This window comes from Mobula hypostoma, chromosome 13, assembly GCF_963921235.1.
Source record: "Mobula hypostoma chromosome 13, sMobHyp1.1, whole genome shotgun sequence".
Taxonomy (NCBI): Eukaryota; Metazoa; Chordata; class Chondrichthyes; order Myliobatiformes; family Myliobatidae; genus Mobula; species Mobula hypostoma.
This window is the reverse complement of record NC_086109.1, coordinates 10,224,010-10,245,626: the sequence shown is the minus strand read 5'-3', so window position 1 is coordinate 10,245,626 and position 21,617 is coordinate 10,224,010. Positions and strand designations below refer to the sequence as shown.

Below are 21,617 nucleotides of genomic sequence, written 5' to 3'. Positions count from 1 at the left end.
TGAGGGAAAATAGCCATGACTGAATCATGGAGCAGACTTGATGCATCAAGTGGACAAATTCTTCTCCTGTGTCTTATGGCACAAGATACAAAAGCTTAAAAACCTGTAACACCAGGCTCAAGGCTAACTCTATCCTACAACTATAAACTACTTGAATGGACATATTGTACAATAAAGTTGAATTCTTTACATCACCATCGACCTCTCAGCAGCCTTGCTCCTTCCTGTCCACCTCACTGCACTTTTCAGTCACTTTATTCTGCACTCTGATATTGTGTTTCCCTTTGCACTATCCTCATCTGCTTATGTTTTGGCATGATCTGTCTGAATGGCATGCAAAACAAAGTCGTTTCACTCTGTCTCGGTAGATGTGACAATAATAAACCAACTGCCAATTACTCAGGAATGTTTTTCCAGCAGAGAATATGGAATGCGCTTCTTCAGTGGGCATAGGAAACTGAGACTCACAACATCTAAGGAACATTGAAATTTCCAGGGCATACGATGTCACTGGCTTGTAAAAGGACGAGGGTAGACGGGTGCTTCTTGACAAGGAAGTGGTGGGCTAATGTGCTTGTTTCTGTATAAAAAAAGTGAAGAGAAGGGGGTGAAAGAGGATGGGCATCTATCAAGGACCCCCCACCGGTGGTGCATCCACTCTGCAAACAATCATAATGTTACACCACTGGTTAGTAAAAGGGATGGAAGTGGACGGGCACTTGATGGCATGGACATGGTGGGCCAATGTGTCTGTTTCTGTATAAAAGGGAAGGGGTGAATACTATTGCCTCTTATAATGTTAAATCAAGCAACACAGGTGACAACAAGGCTTCGTTTCCAGATGAGCTCAATGCTTCCTATGCTCACTTTGACCGTCAAGGCATGGAGGAACAATCACAAACCCCTACAAGCCCTGATGATCCTGTGATTTCAGTCTCTGAAGCTGATATACACGCAGCCTTCAAGAGGGTGAAACCATACAAAGCATCTGGCCAAGATGGGGTACCCGGCCAAATGCTAAAACCCTGTGCTGATCAACTGGCTGGAGAGTTCACTGAGATCTTTAACTTTTTGCTTCAACAGTTTGCATCACACAGGCTTCAATTACATCAGTGCCTCAGAACAACATGGTAACCTGCCTCAAAGACCATCATCCAGTGATGAAGTGTTTTCAGAGTTTGGTGATGAAACATATCAACTCCTGCCTGAGAAGCAACTTAGAAACACTCCAATTTGCCTACAAGAGCAACAGATGCCATCTCATTGGCTCTTTATTCAACCCTGGCACAGCTGGACAGCAAAGGTGCATACACCAGAAAGCTATTTGTTGACTAAAGCTCAATTTTCAATACTATCATCTACTCAAAATTAATCAATAATCTCCAAGACCTTGGCCTCAATGCCTCCTTGTGCAATTGGATGCTCGATTTCCTCATTTGCAGACCACAGTCAGTTTCTATTGGCAACAACATTCTTCCACGATCAGGGGCTGTGTGCTTAGCCCCTGCTCTACTCGCCTTACATTTACGACTGTGTGGCTAAGCACAGCTCCAATGCCATATGCAAGTTTGCTGACGGCACCACTGTCACAGGCCGAATCAAAGGTGGTGATGAATCACCATATAGGAGGGAGATTGAAAATCTGGCTGAGTGGTGCCACAACAATAACATCTCACTCAATGTCAGCAAGAGCAGGGAGCTGATTATTGACCTCAGGAGGAGGAAACCAGAGGTTTACGAGCCAGTCCTCATCGGAGGATCAGAGGTGGAGAGGGTCGGCAACTTTAAATTCTTCGGTGTTACCATTTCAGAGGACATATCCTGGGCCCAGCACAGATGCAATTATGAAAAGAACACGGCAGCACCTCGACTTCCTTAGGAGTTTGCAAAGGCTCGGCATGACATCTAAAACTTTGACCAACTTACATTGATGTGTGGTGGAGAGTAAATTGACTGTGTCACAGCCTAGTATGGAAATTCCAACGTCCTTGAATGGGAAAATCCTTCAAAAAAGTAGTGGACACAGCCCGGTCCACCACGGGCAAAGCCCTCTCCACCAGTGAGCACACCTACACAAAATATCATCGCAGGAAAGTGTCATCAGGGACCCCTACCACCTAGGACATGCTCTCTTCTCACTGCTGCAATTAGGAACAAGCTACAGGAGCCTTAGGACTTATACCATCATGCTCCAGAACCCACACACTCCTCTCACTGGGACCCCTCCCTCCACTGTTCCCATCTGTCCATCACCCACACATCCCTCCCACTGTGTCCACTCCCCCTACTGTTCCCATCTGTCCATCACCTACACACTCCTCCCATTGGGTCCCCTCCCCCCACTGCTCCCATCTGTCCGTCACCCACACACCCCTCCCACTGGGTCCCCCCTCTACAGTTCCCATCTGTCCATCACCCCCACTGGGTCCCCTCCCCCCCCACTGTTCCCATCTGTCCATCACCCACACACTCCTCCCACTGGGTCCCCTCCCCCCACTGTTCCCATCTGTCCATCACCCACACACTCCTCCCACTGGGTCCCCCCCCTCTACTGTTCCCATCTGTCCATCACCTACACACTCCTCCCATTGGGTCCCCTCCCCCCACTGCTCCCATCTGTCCGTCACCCACACACCCCTCCCACTGGGTCCCCCCTCTACAGTTCCCATCTGTCCATCACCCCCACTGGGTCCCCTCCCCCCCACTGTTCCCATCTGTCCATCACCCACACACTCCTCCCATTGGGTCCCCTCCCCCCACTGCTCCCATCTGTCCGTCACCCACACACCCCTCCCACTGGGTCCCCCCTCTACAGTTCCCATCTGTCCATCACCCCCACTGGGTCCCCTCCCCCCCCCCACTGTTCCCATCTGTCCATCACCCACACACTCCTCCCACTGGGTCCCCTCCCCCCACTGTTCCCATCTGTCCATCACCTACACACTCCTCCCACTGGGTCCCCTCCCCCCCACTGTTCCCATCTGTCCATCACCTACACACTCCTCCCACTGGGTCCCCTCCCCCCCACTGTTCCCATCTGTCCATCACCCCCACACTCCTCCCACTGGGTCCCCTCCCCCCACTGATCCGATCTGCCCATCACCCACACACTCCTCCCACTGGGTCCCTTCCCCCCACTGTTCCCATCTGTCCATCACCCACACACTCCTCCCACTGGGTCCCCTCCCCACCACTGTTCCCATCTGTCCATCACCCACACACTCCTCCCACTGGGTCCCCTCCCCGCCACTGTTCCCATCTGCACTCCCCAACTTTCTATTTGGTTCCAAGTTCTACTTTCCTCTCTTATCAGATTCTATCTTTGACATGCCCTGCATACTCATGCGCCTATCTAACATCTTAAAGAGATTAGATTAGCTCTCTTTGTCATAGGTAAATGGAAATATTAAAACATACAGGGGAACATGTAATTTTGTCTCAACAACTAACAGAGTCTGAGGATTGATGCTACTATAGTGCCAACGACCCAGGTTCAATTCCACTGCTGTCTGTAAGGAGTTTGTATGTTCACCCCTTGACCATGTGGGTTTTCTCCGAGTGTTTCAGTTTCCTCCCCCATTCCAGAGACATATAAATTAGTAGATTAATGGGTGTAATTGGGCAGTGCAGCCTCATTGGGCCTGAAGGGCCTGTTACTATGCTATATCTCAATATGAGGCTTGTTCCTAATGGCAGCAGTGAGAAGACAGCATGTCCTAGGTGGTCGGGGTCCCTGATGACACATGTATTATGTGGGCTAACCATAATTTTAGACAACCATAAATAACTCCTTACACTTATTCTACATGTAGAAGACTGTAAGACCATCAGACAGAGGAGCAGAATTAGGCCATTCAGCCCATCGATTATACCTGCCATTCCATCAAGGCTGATTTATTATTCCTCTTAAGACCATTCTCCTGCCTTCTCCCCGTAACCTTTGACACCTTGGCTAATCATGCACCTACCAACTTTAAATATACCTAATGACTCTCCCTTCACAGCTGCCTGTGGCAATGAATTCCACAGATTCACCACCCTCTAGCTAAAGAAGTTCCTCTTCATCTCTATTCTAATGGGACGTCGCTCTATTCTGAGATTGTGTCTTCTGGTCCGAGACTTCCCCCACCATGGGAAACACTTTCTCCACATCCACTCTATCAAGGCCTTTCAGTATTTAATAGGTTTCACAAGGCATGTAAGACAACCCCACCATAGGCCTTTTCTAAAAAAAATCAGACCAGCTATTTGCGTTGCCTCTTTCAGCGAGGTATGGACTTGGACCCCAAGATTGCATTTTTTTTTAGAATCAGATTCATTTACTTATCACATGTACATCGAAACGTACAGCGAAATGCATCGTTTGCATTCACAACAAACACAGTCCAAGGATGTGCCGGGGGCAGCCCGCAAGTGTTGCCACTCATTTTGGTGCCAACTTGTCCACAATATTCTGTAGAACAGAACAAGCATCAACAAAACAACAACAACAAAACAAGCCTCCCACTCACTCACACGCACATGAGGTAACTCCCCTCTATCTTTCAGTCCAGGTGAAGGGTGTTCAACCTGAAATGCTGACTGCCCATTTTGCTCCACAGATGCTGCTTAATCTTATTTGTTGCTCTGGATTCCTGCGTCTGGATTCTTTTTCTGTCTTCAGCCTGTTTTTTTTATTGCTGAATAAAGGAAAGGTACATCGCATCCGGAGTTTCTCCGGTTAGTGGACGATTTCCCTCCACGCCTCTCTGACGTAGTGGGGAACCACACGAGGCAAGTTACAGCAGTGGTTTGCCATTGCCTTCTGCTGGGTGAGTTTCCAAAGAGATCATCAGTTCATAACCCAGCACGGATGGAAAGCATGCAGGGGAGCTGGCTGGATTCGAACTCTGAACCTTTTGTCCTGAAGTCTGGCACTGATGCCACTACGCCACCAGTTGGGTCTGAAATAACTCTATGATTCTGCGTTGGCAGCTGAAGTCTCTGCTCACACAAGGGTCTCTGGTACCTACATTGCAACCCGTTTCTCCAGTCCAGGTATGATTTTGTCAAAGATGGCTGAACCCTCATCCAGGAGGTAGGCGAGCTTCACTCCTCTGGACTGCAGGACCGCGGCAATGTTCCTGGCGCCATTGTTCCCTCCGACCTGCACGCCAGGAAAGAAGAAAGGCAATGCATTTATGTCCTTAACAGCTTCTGTCCCTAACTTACATCTTTCAACTCTTTTTATGAGGTCCCATCGTGAGCTAATTCCCTGAGGCTTCAATGCCTGTTAATCTTGCCCATAATTCCTTGCACTGGATTTTAAGATGGCAGTGTCCTGTGTGGTGTTACCATAGCAACAGTCGTATTTATTCCTCTCAAGTTTAATGCTGGAGTTGCTGCAGAGAATTATTTGCTTAGAGAAACAAATTAATTCCATTTGACAGCAACATGATGGATTTAAACATTTTCCCTGCTGAGAGGGTGGGGTAAGACAACATGATCTGTCGCTGTTTTGACAGCCTTTGGGACTTCTCACACTTAAATCTTCATTGTTGTTGAAATAATCTGCCTCATTCATTGAAGATTTTGTGAGCAGAATTGATCTGAGCACCACTAATTCCATGGTTATTTGATGGTATCATGTGAGATACAATTTCTATTAAGCTGGGATGGTGACTCAGTGGATTTGGTGAGTTGCCCTTGCTGTACAGTGCTCTGCATGTGCTGCACAGTAAGGAAGGAGAGGCAGGGAGAATTCTCTGAAGAGCAGCTTTTCTAAGCCTTTTAATCAGACAGGCTCCACTTATATAGATATATGAAGATTAGCATGATTTCTCACATGAACATATATGAAAGGGGTCAAATCAAATCAGCGAGAGCTGTGCTGGGCATCCCACAAGTGTCACCATGCTTCCAGTGCTAGCATGGCATGCTCACAAGTCACTAATCCTAAACATAGGTACTTGGAATAAGACCATAAGACATAGAGCAGAATTAGGCCAATTGGCCTGATGAGTCTGATCTGCCATCCCATCATGGCAGACTTATTATCCCTCCCAACCCCATTCTCCTGCCTTCTCCCCGTGGCCTACAACACCTTGGAATGTGGGAGGAAACTGGAGCACCTGGAGGAAACCCACACAGTCATGGGGACAATGCACAAACTGCCTACAGACAGCAGCCGGAATCGAACCCCAATCTTACAGCTGGTATTGTACTGGCATTATGCTGACCACCATGCTACTGTGCTGCCTCTGTATTGTGAGCATTGTACTTATTGTATGGTGTGCAGCTCTGGGGCCCCATGTCTAAGAAGGGACGTGCTGGCATTAGAGAGGATCCAGCACACGTTCATGAAAATCATCCCAGGGATAAAGGGGTTAATGCTTGGGAAGCCTTTGATGGCTCTGGGCCTGTAGTCACTGGAGTTCAGCAGAATTAGTGGGGAGGATCTCACTGAAACTTACTGAACATTGAAAGGCCTAGGTAGAGTGCAGGTGCAGAGGATGTTTTTAATAGTGGGGCAGCTTCAGAATACAAGGATATCCCTCTGGAACAGAGATAAGGAGAAATTTCTTTAGCCAGAGGGTGGTGAATCTGTGGAATTCATTGCCACAGATAGCTGTAGAGGCCAAGTTTTTTTTATATATATAGGCATCCGTTAGTCTCGTGAGACCATGGTTTTGCACCTTGGAAGGTTTCCACGGCAAGGTTGTATGGAAGATCAGCAGTTGCCCATGCTGCAAGTCTCCCCTCTCAATGCCACCACCAATGTTGTCCAAGGGAAGGGCACTAGGACCCATACAGCTTGGCACCAGTGTCGTCGCAGAGCAAGGTGTGGTTAAGTGCCTTGCTCAAGGACACACACGCTGCCTCAGCTGAGGCTCAAACTAGCGACCTCCAGATCACTAGACCGACGCCTTAACCACTTGGCCACACGCCAACACAAGTTATTGGGTATATTTAAAGTAGAGGTTGATAGTTTCTTGATTAGGTTACGGGAAGAAGGCAGGGGAATGGGGTTGAGAGGGAAAATAAATCAGCCATGATGGAATGGCATGCAGGCATGATGATCCAAATGGACTAATTCTTCTCCCAAGTCTACTTATCTTATGGTCAAAACCAGTTACAGCAAATGTGGTGTCAAAGTTCCTAATGAACAATGTTACCAATTTAATCACTATTACTGTGTGAACAAATAAATCTAATCATTTAAAAAATGATCTGTGGTTTCCTGACATCTGTGCAGACAGCCAGAACACTGGAAAAAATCCCCCTTTTGTAAAAGTCCCACAGAATTCCTTCACTCAGGAAACCGTCATTATTCCATCGCTCTCTTAGCTGGCTTTCATCCAACAAACTGAGGGCATCCAAACAAATATTATCCCCTTTCCCACTCTCACCTGCGCCTGCTAACCTATACGGGCACCTAGGTGAGCACCGTTACAATTTAAACTATGCTCCTGTCTTTCAAATCCCTTCATGGTCTTACAGTTCCTCTCTAATCCTATACTCCTTAGATATGTTCACTCTTCAAATTCCAGCCTCTCAGCGTCAATGAATCTTCAATTCCTCCACCATCTGTGGCCATTCCTTTTAGGGCCATAGAATAAAACAGGTACAGCCCATCCTGATCAGGTTGTCCACCCATCTTCCGGAGTTGGAGGCCTGTCTGGGTGTGTGAAGGGGTGGGAGGGATGGCAAAGGGGCCTGTGGTCTTGATGTTGCTGCTGCCGCTGTGAAACGTAGTGGGCATGCTCATGTTGGCACCAGATGTGTGGCAATGCTTGTGGGCTGCTCCCAGCATGACCTTGGGCATCCACGCACCCATTCAGTTCCTTCTTAAATGATTCTATTGTAGCTGCCTCAGCCACTTCCTCTGGCAGCTCTTCCCATACACTCACCACCCTCACATCTATAGCTAAGTTGTCTAAGGCTTTTGCACGGTACTATATTTGTCAACGAGGAGTGGAGAGTGAATTTTAAAACCTGGCGGGAATGGGAGTGTGGAGTGTCACGGGAGGGGTGTGGGACAAGTGGCAGAGAAGGGGTGCCAGGGCCAGGGGATTGCTCAGGGGCAGACACACCCAGCCCTCAGGCACCAGGCACAGTCATTCGATTCCAAATAATTGGTTTATTGATCATTACAGAAAGTCTCTCTGGTGCTTCCCGCTCTCTGCCCCCTCTCCCTTCCCCTTGTCCCAACCATGACTCCCCTCTCCCTGCCCCCTTCCCACTCTCAGTCCACAACAGAGACCCATAGCAGAACCAAGATTATCATCACCCACATATGTCATGAAATTTGGCCACAGTACAGTGCAATACATAAAATTACTACAGTACTGTGCACAAGTCTTAGGCACCCTAATTTTTTTTTTATATATATATTTATATATATTTATATATTTATATCTCTCTATCTATACACACACACTGAAGACTTTTGCACAGTACGAGACATAAATAGATAAATAAATAGTATTGAGGATGTGAGTTGTAGAGTCCTTGAAAGTGAATCCATAGGTTGTGCTCACACTGGTTCTGCAGCCTGATGGTTGAAGAGTATTAATTGTTCATGAACCTGGTGGTGTGAGATCCAAGTCTTCTATACCTGCCAGCATGTCCTCCTTCCCCTCTGCCCACCTTATTTTAGCTACTTCCCCTTTGTCTCCAGTCCTGATGAAGGGTCTCAGCCATAAACATCAACTCTTTATCCTCTCCGTAGATGTTGCCTGACCTGCTGAGTTCCTCCAGCATTTTGTGGTGTGTATGTATGATGCTCTGGGTTTCCAGCATCTGCAGAACCTCCTGAGTTTATGATTAGCTACTTCCCTCCAGCCAGTCAGCATTAAGTCAAATGGTCCTTCTTGGTTCGGCAGCACTTTACCCGTGAATCTGCTGGGGTCATCTACTTTGTCTAGTGCTCCTGATGTGGCCTCCTCCACATTGGTGAGACCTGCCGTAAATTGGGGGGGACCGCTTCGTCGAGCACCTCTGCACCGTCCGCCACAAACGGGGTTTCCCAGTGGCCAAGCATTTTAATTCCCATTCCCATGTATTGATCCATGGCCTCCTCTTGTACCAAGGTGAGGCCACCCTCAGGGTGGAGGAACAACATCTTATATTCAGTCTGGGTACCCTCCAATCTGATGGCATCAATATCAATTTCTCCTTTCAGTGACCAAATTCCATTCCTTCATTCCACACTCTGACCTGTCACTTCTTCTCATCTGCCTATTACTTCCCCCTGGATCCCCTCCCCTCCTCCTGCCCTATCTCCTGTAGTCCACTCTCCTCTCCTATCAGATTCTTTCTTCTCCAGCCCTTGACCTTTCCCGTCTGCCTGGCTTCACCTATATCCTTCCAGCTATTATCCTTCACCTCCCTCCACTTCTTTATCCTGGCATCTTCCCCCTTCCTTCTCAGTCCTAAGGACAAGTCTTGGCCTGAAATGTCCACTGTTTACTCTTTTCCATAGATGCCGCCTGACCTGCTGAGCACCTCCAGCATTTTGTGTGAGGTGGTGTTGCTCCTAATCATTACAGTTTGGCAGCACTGGGGTCACTTTAATCATTCTGCACTAAAATGGTCTTTTTATGCTTTAATTGTGTTTTATTTAAAAATTGGGTATTATTTATGTTTAATTCATGCTTTTCTTGCAAATGCTGCTTATATGATTTGATATGCCTGTGCTGCTGTTGCAGGTGAGTTTTTCATTGCACCTGTGCTTACATGTACTTGTGCACATGACAATAAACTCGACTTTATTGGAGCTGTATCAACAACTCCACTGCTTCAAGGCTTCCTTCCCCCCTTTCTCTTCTTTGTTGACTGTGTAAGAAACCTGCATTGTCATTGGTGGCTCAGATCACACGAGGAGCCCTTTCAGCAGGCTGCCAGAGATATCTTGAACTTTCACAGTAATTCTTCCAACAGAGAATCTTAGGCCATTGGCAAGCAATATCACTTTGCCACCATGTACAATATCCAGGCAATTAGAAATAAAATCATGAGAACATCTTTACTAACACCACCCCCCAAAAAAAAATAATACACTCACTGACAGAATAAAAGCCTTGAAAGTCTGGCCATTTTACCCTATACAGTAACTCAGGCCCTCTGGAGCTAGCAATGTCTCAAATATTTTCTGCACTCTTTGGAGTTTAAACACCCAGGGTAACAAAAACTGACTCACCTCTTCATCGTGTCCTAACCCAATATAAAAAGATCGATGCGGCTTGTAGCCTCGTTCCAAAAGGAATTCCAAGCTTTGGAGAATTCCCTGGGGTAAAAACAGACCAAACAAGTTCAAGAAGGAAGGGTACAGTAAAGAGCTTTCAACAAAGTTTTACAACTCTTTATTATTCTCAAAATTATTTTTTCATTTGCAGTGTCTTCTGTTGCACATTGTCAGTCTGTGTATGCTCATCTATAGTTTTTCTTTGTGTCGTTCTACTGTATTTCTTTTTTTGCATGTGAAAACCTGTAAGAAAATGATTCTCAAGGTAGTATATTGTGACATGTACATACTTTGATCATAAATTACTCCCGTGAACCATGTGGGTTTCTTCTGGGTGCTACGCTGTGAGTATGGTTTGTGGGCGCTGGAGGGCACGGTTATACTGATGCAGATTCTGCAGATGCAGAAATCTGGACATTTTGTGCCAAGACAAGGGTCTCAGCCCGAAACGTAGCCTGTTTATTCCACTCTGTCCACGCTGAGTCCATGCTCTTGAATTGTTTTTGCTCTGTAAGGGAAGGTTTCTCTGTTATTCCTTATCCTGCCCTTGAATGGCTCTCTCAGCAACCAGGGCAAATTGCTCTTTTTCTTTAAAATATTGCACAAATAGTTCTCTCACCTTTGCAAAACAAAGTTTCTTAGCTTCCTGGAGCCTCTTGGGCCCTAATACTCTTGGAGAGCGTGGTGCTATGCTGTCGCGTATTACATTGTCTTTGGTCTTTACTGCTCCGCTGGGGGAAAAGTCAACTGCTTTCCCACAAGAACAATGAGCCACTGTCAGAGTACTGGAACTCACAGAGCAAGTGAATCAGGCAGGCCTGCAGAAACAATACAGGTCCCTTAGAATATAAAGCAGGACAGTACAGGAACAAGCCCTTTGGCCTACAATGTTGTGCTGAACTCATTCATTCAGCACACACAAAATGCCGGAAGAACTCAGCAGGCCAGGCAGCATCTATGGAAAAGAGTAAGCAGTCGACGTTTCGGGCCGAGACCCTTCTTCAGGAATGAGGTGGAAGGGGGAAGATACCAGAATAAAAAGGTGATGGGGGGGTAGGGGAAGGAGGCTAGCTGAAAGGTGATAGGTGAAGCCAGGTGGGTGGGGAAAGGTCAAGGGCTGGAGAGGAAGGAATCTGATTGGAGAGGAGAGTGGACAATGGGAGAAAGGGAAGGAGGAGTGGACCCAGGGGGAAGTAATAAACTGGTGAGAAGAAGTGAACGGTCAGAGTGAGGAATACAGGAAGGGGTGGGGATGGGGAGCTTGTTATCAGAAAGGAGAAATCCTCCCTTTCCTTATTCCGATTCTGATTTCCTGCATTCAGCCTATATCCCCCTAAGACCCCTCCCTCCATATGCTTCTTAAATGATACTATTGTACCTGCCTCAACCAGTTCCTGCGTCAGCTCATACTATATAATCACCACCCTCTGTGTGAAAAGGTTGCCCCTCATATCTCTTTAAGCCTTTCCCCCTCACCCTTAATGTATGCCCCCATGTTTAATATTCCACTACCCTGGGGAAAAGTCAGTTACCAGCCACATTATCCATGCCTCATCATTTTAAACATTTCTATAAGGTCACCCCTCATTCTCCATGGAATGAAGACCGATCCTGACCAACTTCTCCCTGTAACTCAGCTCCTCGAGTCCTGGCAATATCCTCGTAAGCATTTTCTGCTCCCTTTCCAGTTTGACCACGTCTTTTCTATACCAGGGTGATCAGAAGTGGACGCAGTTCTCCAAGTGTGGCCCCACCAATGACGTGGACAACTAAAACTTATTCCTGAACTCATGTTCACCGCTCTTGCACCCCTGATTGTAACAAGTTGGCGTGTCTGAATTTCTGGCCAATTATTTTCTACCTCTGGATTTTTACCACCAACCAATCGGCTACTGGAAAAAGTTGTGGCTCATTTACTCTGTTTAAAGCTCTTTGAACCTCAGCTTCATCTATCGAAGGGCAGTTTAACACAGCCTGTCTTCTTTGCCCTACTCCACAAAGCTTATTCATCAGGTATTACTATGTTCTGCCACAGGAGCATAATTAGATCATAAGGCTTAGAAGCAGAATTAGGACTGTCAGCCCATTGAGTCTGCTCCACCATTCCATCATGGTTGATTTATTATCCTGCCTTCAACCCATAACGTTTGATGCATGCCCTTACTAAACAACAACCTATCAACCTCCGTGTTAAGTATATCCAATGATTCAGCCGCCACCATCTATGGTAATGAATTTCACAGATTCAAAGGTTCAAAGGTTCATTTATTATCAAAGTATGTATGCAGTATACAACTCTGAGATTCTTCTTCCCCAGTTAGCAACAAAACAAAGAAAAACCATGGAAGTCAGTTCAGAGAGAACCAGCAGACCCATCCCCCGCAGAAAAAAAGGTCAACACGACCATTGACCCCCCCCAAAACATCCCTCCCCCTGCATGAAACGTAACAAGAACATCGGCCCCAAATCCCCATCCCCCACACAAAAAGCAATGAGAAAGAATGGGAGAGATTACAGAATATAAAAACCGTAAGACTGAAAAACTCCATAGTCCATAGTTCAAATCCATAAAAGCAGAACCTCGGCAACATCCTCCAAGATCATTGAAAGAGAGGGAGGCGCCGAGGCCTATCCTCCAGGCACAGCGAATGGCTACACAGGCTCCTTCTCCGGTTCAGTGAACAGAAGGCAGGCGGTTTGCGCTCACCTTCCACAGTCACCTCATTATTCACTTTAATCAGCGAATAATGGAAGTTTTAATCAGCAAAATGGAGTTGCACATTGGCTTGGAGTTTCTTTACCTCGAACCTCTGATCTAGACCTTTCAATACTTGGTAAGATCCAATTGGAGGTGATTCTCTTCACTCTCCTGGGTTCACTGAACAATGCACAATTACATGAAAGCAACTGATTACTGATGGCGGATTCTGTCACGCAGATAAATTGCTGACAGCATGTCCTGCAAGCTCAATAAGAGCCTGACCCAACTGGCCTTAGGCTGGTATTTATAAAGCTCCACTTGTTTGATTTACTGTACAAGATAATCTCTGTACAAACAGCTGATATTTTTCCTTCCTCACTCCAAGCATGAAGCCTGAGACCTATTGCCTTGATCGCTTTTTCCACTTCAGTCTTGGCGTGGAACTGCAGTGTTCCTGCACAAGTGTTTAATAATTTTCAACATCTCTCCAGTATAAACAAAGCTTCTGGTTAGAAGAGTCCACTAATAAAAACTTAGCATAACTTACGAAACGCTGGAGGAACTCAGCAGATCATGCAGCACCAATGGAGGGAAATAAACAACCGATGTTTTGTTCAGAGACCATTCTCCCGTCTACAGAACCGGCTGAGCTCCTCCAGCTCTTTGTGTGTGATACTCTGGATTTCCATCATCTGCAGAACCTCTTGCATTTAGAGCCCAGCGTAACGTGTCTTTGTGTCGGAGGCATACAATAAACACCCAACACGTAATCTGATGTCCTCCCCGTGACCGTGTGGGTTTCCTCCGGGTGCTCTGGTTTCCTCCCAGGTTTCAAAGGCGAACAGGTTAGAGTTAGTCAGTTGTGGGCATGCAGTGTTGGTGCCAAAAGTGTGCGATACCTGCAGGCTGCCACCTGTAGCATTCGTGGACTGTGCTGGTCGTTGGTGCAAAGGAGGGATTTCATTGTATGCTTCAATATTTCAGTGTACATGTGACAAATAAATCTAATCTATAATCCTTAATCTGATTTAATACCTCTTTCATTATTTCAGGAGCTTCCCAACCCAACACCTGCCCCTCCATGTCTGGTAGCACAAGGAGCCTTGACTGTGGTGCTTCCCCTCAGACCCTTAGTATTGGCTTCATCAAGTTTCCCTCAGGACATCAACCTGCTGCCTGGACTGAACCCGTCCTTACAGACACCTCACTATGCTGAGAGAGAGAGAGAGAGTGAGAGAGTGTGTGTGTGTGTGTGTGTGTGTGTGTGTGTGTGTGTGTGTGTGTGTGTGTGTGTGTGTGTCTCTGTCTGTCTGTCCCTGGGAACAGCCTGTAGAGCAGAGTGTTCCCTGTTTAAGATGAACCATGATACAGACCCTTGCACCTTTCTCCACATCCTCTCCTCAAACCCACAGTCGGCAAAAAGGTGAGCTATCATCTCTTCCCCACTACATTCATCCCGCAGTGGAAGTGATGCTTCCGGAAGTTCCAGACATGCAGGCAGGATCTCACAGGGAGGAGCCCTCTCACCACCAGCCAGGCAAGGTCTTGGTGCCTGTTGGCGAGGCCTGGTGAAGAGGCAGTGCACACTGAGTGCTCACTATAACCTCATGAGAGCCCTACTTCCTATCAACACACCGGAACCCTGCTTCCTGTGCTCACTTTAAACTCAGTGACTCTGCTTCCTACGATCTCAGTAAACTCACTGCTTTCACTGGGAAATTTATCATAATCCCGTGTGACACTTGTAGGCAGTAAAAGAGTGTTGTGGAAGATTAATGGAAATATTCTGGAAAACCTGCCAGCCCAGCGTTTTGCATCTCAAAGATTCAAAGTCTATTTATTATCAAAGTACGTATACAGAATACAACGCTGAGATTGGTCTTCCCACAGGCAGTCGCGAAACAAAGACCATGGAACCCATTCAAGAAGACATCAAACACAGAAAGCGCGATAAAAGGACAAATTGCGCCAATGGCAGAAAGTGAGGAGACAACGCACAGAACACCAAACATGAAACCAGGAGTCCAGTAGTATTCAGTTTAGTTCAGCTCAGTGTTGCTTTGCTAGCCTGCTGCAGGCTGCAGGGCAAAGCATCCTTTGCTGATTACATTGCATCAATCACACTGATTAAACCATTAAAGAAACAGCAAAAAAAAACGAGTAACCAGAACCCAGAAATACATGCAACATGAGCCTTCACTGGTACTGTAATGGACTGGGGGTTTTTTGTGTTCTAATTGTATTATTTCTTGAAAAATAAGTATTTATGATTCATCTACGTTTTCTTTTCTTGCGAATGCTGCTTATCTTTTGATCTATTCCTGTGAAGCTGCTACAAGTAAGTTTTTCATTATACATGTGCACACATGTACTTGTGCATGAGACAATAATTTCGATTTTGCCATTGAAATATTGTTTTCAATATCTTTTGCCCATTATGTTCTAAAGTCTGTAGCAGAACAGTCCGTGGGGTCAATGGCTTAAGTGGTTATATCATAATTCCCATACAATAGTTCTGTCAAAGCAATAGATACCTCTCACAACACAATTTAAGCAGTTCTGGTCGCCTCATTATAGGAAGGATGTGCAGAGAAGGTTTAATAGGATGTTACTTGGATTAAGAGGGTAGGGTGAGCGAGCTAGGGGTTTTCTCTTTGGAGCGAAGAAGGATGAGAAGTAACTTGACAGATGTACAAGGTGATAAGAGGTATTGGAAACCACTGTTTACTTTTTAATAATACTTTTTATAAGATTTGTACTTTTTAACAAGCTCATGTATTTTTCACACACACTGGCAGAAAGCGGTATAGCAGCTAAACTAACAGTTCATCACCGTTCTCATTTTTCATAGCTAAGTATTAGCACATTATCAACATGATGCAATTGTTGTAACTATGTAGCCTGTTAGCTAGTTTAAGCTGTATCTAAGCAATTTCTTTTATCAATAAAAGTGATTTTTTAAGAAGTGCCACATTTTATTCCTTTGGCTTAAACCTCTTAACAGTAATTCCCCTTTTAACATTGTTTCTCAGCTTTTTATTTAGTTTGTTTAGTACTTGCATGTTTGTTTCATAGTCATAGTCATACTTTATTAATCCCAGGGGGAATTGGTTAATTTGTACTCTAAAATAAACAGAAATCTTGGGATTTTGCCTCCTGGAAGAACCCTAAGGATAGAAATTAAACAGATCCAACAGAGGCATAGATGACATGGACAGCCAGAGACTTTTTAACCAGTGTGGAAATGGCTAATGTGACAGGGTATCACTTTAAGTTGAATGGAGGGAAGTATAGGGGGGATATCAGAGGTAAGTTTTTTTTTACTCAGGGAGCAGTGGATGCGTGGAATGCCCTGCAAGGGGTAGTGGTAGAGGCAGATACAGTAGGTCATTTAAGAGACTTTTAGATAGGAACATGGATGATTGATAAATGGAGGGCTATGTGGAAAAGAAGGATTAGGTTAATGTTAGAGTAGGTTAAAAAGTTGGTACATCATGATCCAAAGGGCCTGTGTTGTGCTGTAGTGCTCTATGGTCCCTTCCCTATCCTGGGAGTGTCAAGACAATTGAGAGGGAACTTTGTCTAACTAGTCCTTGCTGACCCTGGCATCGAAGTTTGAACTTTCCATCCACTGACAATCGTCACCTTGATGCCAGTTGGAGCTGGGCCCTGAGAGTGCAGTAATTGCTATTCAAAATTGTTTAATGTCATTTCCAGTACACAACTGTAAAGGAAACTGAAATAGTTGTTGCTCTGGATTCTACGCAGCACAAAAAGAAACACAATAAGATAAAGAATGCAATAATTTTAAAAAAACACATTATTCTATGTTCTATGTTTAAAACTAACTGAAAGAACCAGTACCATGACAGATAGCTTGTCGTCCAAAGTGCCCCGTCCATACAAGTAGCCATTGCGCTGCTCCGCAGAGAATGGTGGGACCTCCCATTCTTCTCCTACTGCAGGGACCACATCCAGGTGGGCGGTCAGGATGTACGGCTGGAGAGAGTCATTGGAGCCAATGACAGTGAACAGGTGACTATAGTTTGCAACTATCTCATGGTGCACAAAGCGTGAGGAAAACACATTTGGAAACACTGCAAGGAAACAAAAAGGAATACACAATTATGAGGGACATAGACAGTTGGATACATGCAGGCTTTTTCTCCTTGGGTTGGGCGAGGCTAGAGGTCATAAATGCAAGAGGATCAGCAAATACTGGACATCCAGAGCAACACGCACGAAATGCTAGAGGAATTCAGTAGGTCAGGCAGCATCTGTTGTCGTGAGAACAAAGTCACCGCAGAGAAGTACTGGTAGATATGAAGCAGTCACTTTATTCGACAAAATAAGACATAGCAGGCATCATATTGCGACCCCTTTCCGAAGAAGAGGTCTGCTTGACCCAACACTACATGGCACTTTATGTGCTAAAGATCAAAGGACAATTCCATATTTACAATGCATCCACAATGCTTCCTTTGAACTATCCACCACCTTTACACTTCCCTCTTTGCACCCACATTACAGGTACCCGAATGAATTTAAATCAGCATTATCTGGTCTTCCAATTAACTGTGGTTCACAGTTCTTAGGAACTTATTGTTCAGAGCTGCATTTTAAATTTAACCTACAGTCTATATTCAGATTTGAAAATTGGTGGATGAAGTTAGTTGCTGAAGTTGTTTTTTAATATGTGCAAAGAATGCCCTAACAACATCTATGGTTACCTCTGCACTATCTATGGATATCTCCATAGACGCTGCCCGACCTGCTGAGGGACAGGAAGGAAGAGTGAAAGAATGAGGGAGAGAAGGGAATTGAAGTACAGGGAGGGATGAGAAGGTGGAGGAGATTGAAGGAGGGAAGACGAGAAGGAGAGTGAGGGACCTGGAGTGAGACTATGGCAGAGAATTAGAGTGACGCAAGCAGCCAAGCAGAGATAAATAACATCACATTTCATACGTAGACTTGATGGACCATCTGTAACTTAAGGACAGGTTACGTGAACAGTTTCCAATGTTTCTGAGCTGAATTTAGGAGCTTAATTCAACCAGACAGCCGATTGCAGTAGTTGGAACTGATGATTATATGACCTAGAAGCCCACTTCCTACCATTATATTCTGTTAGCTAAATTATTGGCTGAAAATACAGACATGATGCAAGACAGTATCATGATCAATGGAAATGTTTGCACATGGAGATGATCAGGTAACACACAGAAGACTCCACTCTTAACAAGGCAAGTCCGCTTCCAGATTTCAATTGTATTCTGATGGGGAACTTCCCCCTGTAGCTCTTCAATTTGTTTCAAGTGAAATTAATTTATTTTGATGCACACTTGTAATTGGCTTCAGGTTTAGCTAAAGGCAAAATTTATTTTTATTTGGAGATACAGTGGTTCCATACTGCCCAGCAGCCTGCCTATTTAACCCTGACCTAATCACAGGACAATTGAAAATGACCAATTAACCTACTAACCGGTACAATCTTTGGACTGTGGGAGGAAACCCATGCGGTCAAGGGGAGAATGCACAAACTCCTCGCAGAGGGCGCAAGGGATTGAGCTCGGAACTCCGATGTCCCGCTCTGCAGTGGTATCACGCTAACCACTACTCTACCGTAGTGCCAACAACAGACTTTACTGGATGCTTCAACATGCTTGTGGTAAATAAATGAATCTGAATCTGAGCAATGAAAGATAAATTAACTCTGGCACACAACGTTCTTTATTTCAGATTTCCTGAAACCCCTACTGGCCATATCTCTGTTCCCTCCTTGACTTCATTAACCCCGACAACAAAAAGAAATTTAACATTACTACTGCGATGTAAAACTCCACCCTGGAGCTACGAAAGAAGGAGGGTTGGGCAAGGGGCTAGCAACCTCATCCCATTAAAGCCCAGAGCTACAGGATCATCAACCGAAGTTCCAAAGACCTCATCCCTGGGAGATGAAGATTTTTAGACATCAAGTGCAGTAATGGGCTACACCTGAGACAACTTGAAAGACTAGACCAGGACAGAGGTCTCTGGTCAGCTGCCTAACCTCAGTAAGGTGATGGTTGAGAGCATGCAATGTAAGGAGCCGTCACCACCATCTATGCCTTTAAGTCTTTCCTGCTCTCCGCCCTATCATTCTCTCAAAGTTCAAAGTAAGTTTATTAACAAAGTACGAGGGTGTCACCATATGCCACACTGAGATTCGTTTTCATGCAGGCATTCACAGTAGAACACAGAAATACAGTGAAAAAATACTCACAAAGACTGACAAACAATCAAAGAACAGAAGAATATAAACTGTGCAAATACAAAAAAAAAATTAAGTAATATTGCAAATATCAGTTGCAGAAACCATGAAAATGAGCCTGTAGGTTGTGGAATCAGTTCAGTGTTGAGGTGAGTGAAGTTAACCGCACTGGTCCGGGCCTAATGTAGGGTAATAACTGTTCCTGTTCCATCCCTCCCCCTGCTTTGCATCTTAATTCAAGTTCATTTTCTAACGTTACGGTGCCATGATATTTCAGCTTCTTTCTCCACAGTGTTGCCTGATCTACCGAGTATTTCCCCTCCCTCACCATCCTCACCTGGACTCACCTATTTATTACCTGCCAGCCGCTGCTCCTTCCCCACCCCCCCCAACTCCTTTCACCTGGACTCACCTAATACCTGTCAAGCCAACTGCTGCTCCTCTTTTCCCCCCCACTCGGACTCCCCTACTCCCTGATAACTGATGCCCTCCCTCTCCCTTTCCTATCCAGTCCCGATGAAGGGTCTCGGCCAGCGATGTCGACTGTTTATTTCCCCTCTATAGATGCTGCCTGACTTGCTGAGTTCCTCCAACATTTTGAGTGTGTTATGCAACAGTTTTGTCATCAGTGAGTCACTCCAGTTCCATTAGGAACAGATACCAACTGTTCTTCTTGGCCTAATTCAGAACTCAGTAGGGAGTTAACATTGACAGTTGACAGAGCAACACACACACCAAACGCTGGAGGAACTCAGCAGGTCAGGCAGCATCTATGAGAAGGATAATCAGTTGGCATTTCAGGTCGAAACCCTTCATCAGGACTGTTGAAAGGCATGGAGAGAGTGGATGTGGCAAAGTTGTTTCCCATGATGGGGGAGTCTAGTACGAGAGGGCTTGACTTAAGGATTGAAGGGCACCCATTCAGAACAGAAATGTGAAGAAATTTATTTAGTCAGAGGGTGGTGAATCTATGGAATTTGTTGCCACGGGCAGCAGTGGAGGCCAAATCATTAGGTGTATTTAAGGCAGAGATGGATAGGTATCTGAGTAGCCACGGCATCAAAGGTTATGGTGAGAAGGCAGGGGAGTGGGACTAAATGGGAGAATGGATCAGCTCATGATAAAATGGCGGAGCAGACTCGATGGGCCGAATGGCCGACTTCTGCTCCTTTATCTTATGGTCTTATGGTCTATTGCAGATGGAGTGAAGGTGCTTGACAAAGCGTTCCACCCCTATCTACATTAGGTCTCACCAATGTACCAGTGGCTCCACCAGGAACACTGGATACAGTAGATGACCCCGACAGACTTGCAGGTGAGGTGTTGCCTCACCTGGAGGCACTGTTTGGGACCCTGAATGGAGGTGAATGGACAGGTGGAGCACTTGTTCCACTTGCAGGGATAATTGCCAGGAAGGAGATCAGTGGGGAGGGATGAGTGGACAAGGAAGTCATACAGAGAGCGATCCCTCTAGAAAGCAGACAGTGGGGGAAGTAAAGATGTGTTTTGTGGTCCAATCGCATTGAAGAAGGCTGATGTTATAGAGAATGATGTGCTGGATGCGGACGTTTGTGGGGTGGTTGGTAAGGAACTCTATCCCTGTTATGGTCGCGGGAAGATGAGACAAAGGTGGATGCCCAGGAAATGGAGGAGATGTGTGGGGAGGGCAGCATTAATGGCAGAGGAAGAGAAACCTTGTTCTTTGAAGAAGGAGAAGGTCAGAGAAGAAGTAAGAGGAGAAAGTTGTAAAATTAGTCAGCACCATCTTGCGTATTAACCTCAGCAGTATCCAAGACATCTTCAAGGAGTGGTGCTTTAGGAAGGCGGCATCTATCATAAAGGACCCTCATCATCCAGGACTTGCCCTCTTCTTACTGTTACCATCGGGAAGGAGGTACAGAAGCCTGAAGGCACACACTCAGCGATTCAAGAACAGCTGTTTCCAACCTGCCATTCAATTTCTAAATTGACATTGAACCCATCAACACTATCTCACTACTTTTTTTGTTTCTGTTTTTTTTGCACTATCTTTAACTATTTAGTAGATATATATGTATATATATTACTGTAATTCAGTATTTTTTTCTCTATATTTAGTTTTCATGTATCTCATTGTACTGCTGCTGTAAAGTTAAGGAATTTCATGACACATGCTGGTGATGTTAAACTTGATTCTGACTTTGATTCATATGTTCGGAAAGGAAAGCCTCATTCTGAGAATGAGACGGAGGAACAGAGAAAAGGAAATAGCAATTGACAGTTGACAGTTGATGGGTCTCGATAGATAAGGATGGAATATCTCTTTGTCTGATGGACGTGATTGAACCAAATTGTTCTTTAGCGACAGCCCTGTAGTTCGTTGATCAATGGTGCTCGCTTCCACCACAATATTTCATTCTGATTGTATCACAGCTTAGTATAGCAACTGCTCTTGTCATGAC

The 21,617-nt window shown here is 45.4% G+C and overlaps 1 protein-coding gene across 1 annotated transcript in view; it reads right to left on the bottom strand.

The window, feature by feature from the left end:
• LOC134355417 (N-fatty-acyl-amino acid synthase/hydrolase PM20D1-like) overlaps positions 1-21,617 on the bottom strand; it is a 102,970-nt gene that overhangs the window by 73,870 nt on the left and 7,483 nt on the right. Inside the window, 3 exon segments of the mRNA XM_063065268.1 lie at positions 5,013-5,146; positions 10,181-10,267; positions 16,791-17,023. Coding sequence (XP_062921338.1) covers positions 5,013-5,146; positions 10,181-10,267; positions 16,791-17,023 — 454 coding nt within the window.